Source organism: Formica exsecta, unplaced genomic scaffold (assembly GCF_003651465.1).
Source record: "Formica exsecta isolate Colony F162 unplaced genomic scaffold, ASM365146v1 scaffold262, whole genome shotgun sequence".
In the NCBI taxonomy this organism is placed as follows: domain Eukaryota; kingdom Metazoa; phylum Arthropoda; class Insecta; order Hymenoptera; family Formicidae; genus Formica; species Formica exsecta.
Window position 1 is genome coordinate 44,902 of NW_021849885.1, and position 6,975 is coordinate 51,876.

At 33.6% G+C, this 6,975-nt stretch overlaps 1 protein-coding gene across 1 annotated transcript in view; it reads right to left on the reverse strand.

Moving 5' to 3' along the window:
• The window catches only part of LOC115236911, a 60,817-nt gene that overhangs the window by 24,195 nt on the left and 29,647 nt on the right, over nt 1-6,975 (reverse strand). Inside the window, exons 6-8 of the mRNA XM_029809643.1 lie at nt 4,401-4,661; nt 1,794-1,951; nt 621-864 (exon numbers count right to left, since the gene is read on the reverse strand). Of these exons, the coding sequence (XP_029665503.1) occupies nt 621-864; nt 1,794-1,951; nt 4,401-4,661 (663 nt within the window). The remainder of the gene's footprint in view (nt 1-620; nt 865-1,793; nt 1,952-4,400; nt 4,662-6,975) is intronic.

A 6,975-nucleotide genomic window follows, 5' to 3' on the forward strand; every position in this document is an offset into this window, starting at 1 on the left:
TTTATCATGGCTCTCGTATTATTTATATATATATATATAAAGAGCTTTTAAATGTAATTTAATTAGCACAATATATTACGTTATATATTACGTTTTTGATAAATGTATCTAATATAATTACTGTTGAAAATTAATTAACTTTTCACTTTCATAATTATAAAATTATTCATGCATATAAATAGCTTCCTATAAGATATTTTATTTTAATAATATTAACTTTTGATAACACAATAATTATTAAACATAAAATATAAACTATGCAAAAAAGATTAAAATAAAAATATTAAAAAAATTATTATATATACTTATCGTTAGCATAAAAATATTGCTAATGATTACTATAAAAATGCACAGTAAATGTTAAATTCACGGTCATAAATTGATAATTGTGCGCTTTGTGCCACAATTTAGTATTTCTCTTTCAGCTTTTATATGCTTTAATATTTAATAATAAATTTGTGATAGCGTTTTAATTTAATATGCATTGTATGACATTAATCGATATAAAAATAGAAATTTTAATGACAAATTCATGATTGCGTGTCTATGTGTGTCATTTCAAAAATGCATTTAGCCGGAAATATATGTATCTATTATTGTGTGTGTTTGAAAAGACTCACCTTTATCACTATCCTTATCTCTAAAGGCGGTCATCACCGCTTCGAAGGTGCTGTTTATAGCCTTCGGTTCCGCATAGAATCTTAAATGGGCGATACTGCCGCGAATGGTAGTAGGATCGGCCACGCTGCTACAAAAATTCTTCTCCCTCGAGAACATATCCGTTGTTTCCCTAAATATGTCGATAAAGTTGGCGTCACACTCATTCGGTCGCTGTAGCTTAAAATCTGGGAACGCCAGCTGGATCTGAAAATTCAACGTGTTCCCACTTTTTTAAGCGCGCACACACGCGCACATACACAATTCAATATATATGTACGCATGTATACAAACATGCGCATGCACTTATCCCTGATTTTCATTACCCTTTGGCAACCGAGGCCGAGGAATAGACTGACCATTCAAAAAATTCCATTAAACAACGTAGCCACATATTGTCGTAAAACAAAACAGCCGTGAAATGCTTTCAAAGTGATGCCAAAATGATTTCGAAGGTGCGCCGAAAACCGCGAAAAATGCCAAGTACCCGCAAAGAATTCTCAGGTATGCATAACGTATCGGGCTTGAGCCTGAAGCTTGTGAAACTTTTCGACAATGTCGTAGCTCATAAAAAGTACGCGTGAGAATACAGCTTCTTTGCCCACGGGTTTTGTCATGCCGGGAAAAACTTTATACATAGTTCTAGAAGACGCTCGAAAGAAATAGGGGTCTTCATTTATAATTTTAATAACAAAGTTTTGCAAACTAAAGAATTCTTCTACGTTGAAGCATATGCCGTTATCTGTCGCGATGTAAATTTTGTAACGGATACTGTAAGCCGATATACTATAAACAAAGTATTTCACACGTAAAACCGTTATATTTCCGCGCTACGGCGACACAGAGACCGATTGTAAATCATTCAAAAATGCGTTACTTTGAACAAAATGCCATTTGAAATCACGTTGCTGCAGGCCAATAACAAACATTCGCATCGATTGAATACCGTAGTAAAGTGTACTAGAATCAAATAAAAATTGCAACATTATACGGCGGTAGAGAAGTATTGAAAGAAATGCTTTGTATACTTTAACTCGTCGATATTAAACTTTCGACAACGTGCAACAATATACTTTGTTCTTCAATTTATAAATTCATAAAAATATATTAAAGAGATACTACAAAATATCTCTTACCTTCCATCCTTCTTTCACTCGAATAATCCACATGCAATCCACCGGCAAACCCTCTTTCTCGGCCAGGGTCATCCTGCCTTTGACGTCGCTGCTTTGAATTATCGCTTGCGCACCCGTCACGTTAACTATGCACGGTTCTGGTTCTGGTGGCACACCCGCTGTGAATCACACCTATTATAGTTCTACACTTTCCCTAGGTTCACATGTCAATGTTCGCGCGTGTGTATTAATATTTATATATATTCATGTCATTACATTATATTATATTATTTGGAGAGAGATTTAATATAATAAAAATTATCTAATATTGATTGAGAGAGAGAGAGAATATGCTATAGAAGAATTTAAAAATTTATTGAGCTTAACAAGATGATAATATATGATGAAAAGCTACTTTTCTTAATATATGATCTCTTTGTAATATATTATTTTATAATACTCTTTACTGTGCATTATAAAAACTATATTCGTGCACGTAATAAGATATATAAGCGCAGAAGATTTATTTTTGTTTCCCACTTTTATGTAAATTTTTGCTGAGCTAACGCACTTAGATAGTTTTTTCCATAAATAATGAATGAAAGCTATACCACTCTATGCATATGGTATGCTGTTACATACCAATCCCCAGACAACTATTTATCACACGCATGCTCGACAAGTAGTCACAGTATAGTAGCCTTAGTTTCTCGATCGTGACTGGATACAATCAACGATATCTTTGTATAGAAAAATCATAGCAACGTGATATTAAATCCGTCGAATGTTAAAAATTCGATTCTAGCGAGAGTATCATTTTTTTGCCAAAATTTGTTCGCAAAATATTATTAAAACAAGTAATACCTTTAATAATAGAACAAATGCTTTATAACAAAAATTAATGTAAAACAAATTGGGCAGTTTAAAATAAAAATTAGCGGTGGATTGGATATTAAATATCTAAAAACAATTGGACATTAAAAGACAGTTTAATTGTCGTGAAACCATAAGATATCGTTAATATGTCTGTTCAATATGCAATATTATATTGCTTTATTCTTTTCTTTACAATTTTTTAATATTTAAAAATACATAACACATAAAAAATAAAGCGTAGCATTGATTTTTGATACGTATTTCATTAATTTTTCTTAATTAAAAATATTGTGTAATATAAATATTTACTAACAAAAATACGATAATGACAATATTAAAAAAATAGCGTCTGCAATTTGAAATGTTTTAATACTGGGCATCAATATTGAAATTTTGTAACGAATGAGTTAATCACACAATTGCGAGATAAAAAGTTCAGTATTTCGACGCACTAGCCGCACCCGTCTCTACTATATAAACTGTATATCGATTTAAGGACGACGCCCGGTTAAGACCAGAACCATCGCGTTTGTATTCCGTGTATTCATAGACCTTCCTCTTCGTTCTCCTGCTTGACTATGAATTAATTTTGGTCTCGGTCGCGGCTGCACAGCTCTTACTGTCGCAGGCCATCTATTTCCGAAGTGTCTCGTAATTTTCTGAATAAGAACACTCGATGAAAATCCTTGAATATTCACAATCAATATATTCGTCCCCGAATTGTATTCAATTGTCATCACGCTCATTATTCTATCTCCAATTTTCTTTCTTTTCTCTGTCTCGCTACAACACGATCGCGACGAGAAATTGCATTCACTTAATTTAATTTGATTTCAATCGGGCAATTATAACGATATATATGTTAATATCAAATTGAAGCATTTCCGTTTTATTATTATTTTTTCTCTATATTATTATAAACATGGATGTTATCTTTTTTCTTTGTTTTTTTTACATGAAAAATTTCGTTGTTTTCTTTCTTTATTTTAAAATTTTTAATTATTCGCTTTGAATAAATGGCGTGTTCTGCACGGTTATTTTTTATTTGGCACCAATTAAGGTGTGACTGCGAGTTATTAGATTAGCACGAACAAATATGTTATGTTAGGCTAATTACTTTAGTAACGAATTTTTTCACGTCGCGTTTACGAGAATTATGAACATAAGCATGAAAAGCAAAAAGATCTAAGGTAAGATCTCGAACTTATTATCGATCGGTTTAATGATCCGCGGTTAAGGATTCAAAGGATATATGAGCCTCGGATCTCGAGAAGAGAATAACCGACAGTAGATCCGACTCCGATGGAACCGATGGCAGAAACTATTTCTTGGCACATGCAAAGAAGAAGGAAGCAGAAGCGACTAGACACATAATAAAATTTATGATCTCAATAGATCCAGTAAGAAAATCTCCCAAAACAATTTTTCTCAAAAATATTTGTCAATTTTTAAATGTTTAAAATAAATTGGAAATAGATGTGTTTGTATATATATATATATATATGGCTATTATATAACGTAGAAATTGTTACTTACACAAGAAAACAATTTAAGACACTTATTAAAATATTTTTTAGAATATTCTTTTTTTAAAACAACGTAACACATGTTATTACTTATTGTTTATTTGTTGTTATAAAAATTTAGTAATTATTGGTTTACGCTTGAAATTAAATTCCAATGAAAATTAATCAAAAATGTAGAAGGAAAGTTTTCGCGAGGTATAGAAACTTTGTTGATTCTGAGACTTACGATGGGTCGGTCTCGGTATCATGTTCCACACAGCCTTAAAACCCTTGCCCTCAATGTTCTCATCGCTGCGGAATCGCAGCCAGAGATATCGTGTCTTCGATGTGATCTCGGGGGGAAAATTCGTCCCGCAGAAGTTGCCGAGGAGATTAGAGTAACCGTACTGGCCGTCACGTACCTCGAGGAAATCGAAACGGCAACCCGGACTGTCTTCCAGTTTGAACTCATCCCGAAAGTCAAGCTTCAGCAGCATACCTTTGTCAGCTGAAACAAGAGAAGCCAAACGCGGTGAACCGTTAGCGAACACACTTATATATGTTAAGTAAATGAGGGACGGTACGGAAGGAAGACGGGAAGAGAATTTGATAGCCGTGCTCGTGAAATTTCTAAAGATAAAGCTTGATAGAGATGCTCGAATAGTTATATTAGAGAATGGAAACTTTACACGCTCGCCGGCATAATATTATCTAGGGATCTTTTTTGCACAAACGCTTGTTAATTTTATGATTCATACAATTTAAATCTTATTTGCATTTCTTATTAACATAGTATAAAAGTTGCTACTTTTCTGTATTATATCCTGAAACAAGAAAGTAAATTTTCTTCTTATTGTGAATAATCAATAATTAATAGTAATATTATAAAATGGTAGATAAAAAAACCTGTTGGTATCAGAAAAGAGAAAAAGAATGTGTTTTTAATGAATTGATAAAATCAATGAGTACCGCATCAGAATATAGTTTCCCTCTCTCTCTCTCTCTCTCTTTCTCTCTCTTAAGATATTGTATTTACACGTAGAGATATCAAATGCATTGGATGAACCAGCAGATTAATTTCACTGACTGATTTCAGATAACAATGTAATTGTTAATGTAGATTTATTTCGGTCAACCAATAATTCCTATTAATATATAGATTCGGCAACTATTTTGCACTCAATGAGTCAATAATTATGCATACAATCTGATATTGTAATCCGATATGTATAGGACTGGACAATATGGTCGGATATTATACTATGTTCATTACGCGTAATGAAATTAGTATAAATAATATTCAATTATAATGCGAGTTTCTTATTTCGAATATTAGTTTTTCTCAGAAAATATGTACAGACCAATAATACGTCGTATGTATTTTTACTTCTGTTCCTGCAAACCTCGGAACGCGAACGTCTTTTATAGTCGGACGAGTTACTCGACAAATATTCCAATGTCGTTAGCCCCAGAAATCAGACTGGCTCATGGCCAAATTGTTCGTCAGAAGCTACGACACGAAGCTGTGTTGTTTTCTTGTTGGTTACCACGTTAGCTACAGCAGCTTGGTAGTAGCGCTTACAAAGCATTTTTCCGTGTAATATAATATCAGCGTCAAGAGAAACGCTTGAAACATAGTTTCTCTGAAACACTGTAGTGACGTGAAGGAGATGAACGGAGGAAGGTAGCGAATAAATTCCTATCATGTTAAACAGGCACCAATTATTTTGCTATGATGGTTTTTTTTTTAATTGTGATTCTCTTTGTTTTTATTTTATACGTACTCATCTTCTCATCATTTATTATGAACAGAGAATAATCAAAAGTAGTTTGTCTGTTATCGCGAATGCACCGTAGAAAACATAGTTCTCAAAAAGTTGCGGAGGCGAAACGTGTCGGCGACATTTCTAGTAAATTTCTACCTATGGAGCGCGATCTGTAATAAGGTTGTAGAGATGCAAACGCGACTTCACTTTCTCCACACGTACGAAACTTATCCGAGAATTATTCAGACAAGACCGATCGTTAGGATACACTCTATCTTCCGGCTCCGGTTAGATATCTCGGGTCTCCGCGGATATCCGTGTATTTGTAGGTCCGATCGAATGTATGTGTTTGTGTGCGCGGGTAAATGCGTGTGTGCGTGCGTGCACGTCAGTATATGGACCACCAGTCTACTTGACTATGCGCATTTAAACGTCACCCTGGGCAACCACAGGATCACCCCATTATTTCCGTAACACGCTCTTACACATGTCTACATGTTATTGAAATCGCGATTGTCGGATGTTCGATTTCATTGAAGCAACAATAAAGAATTTCTTACTCTATATCGAACTTTTATCTCTCTGTTAATATTTTTAATTATCGATATGTCTTTATAATAAAATAATCTCGAATAAAATGTAATTACAATCAAATACTTCTTTGAAACTTGAATTTTGTCCGATCTCTTTACGATTTGATTGCGCTACGCAGACAACGCACCAACACTGTGAAAGAAACATTGACTTTTAATCATATAACGATTGTCGATATATTTATCCTTGGCCACAAATAGTTCTCAATGCGTTTTCAAAAATAATCCGTCTATTCTAGACGCCAAGATCGCGCCAAGAATGGCGTATACGATTACGGAAGCTTATTACCGAATCACATTGAGTAAAATTAGCAGTATTCAATAACTCAAGAATGCCATCCATCGAAAATTTTCAAAAGTAATTTCAATTGATACGTCATTTGAAAGCAATTTAATTCGCTTGAACGCCGGTTCTAAAAACTTATGTACTGCACAAATATTTGGTTGTTTTTGCCAAGCAAAC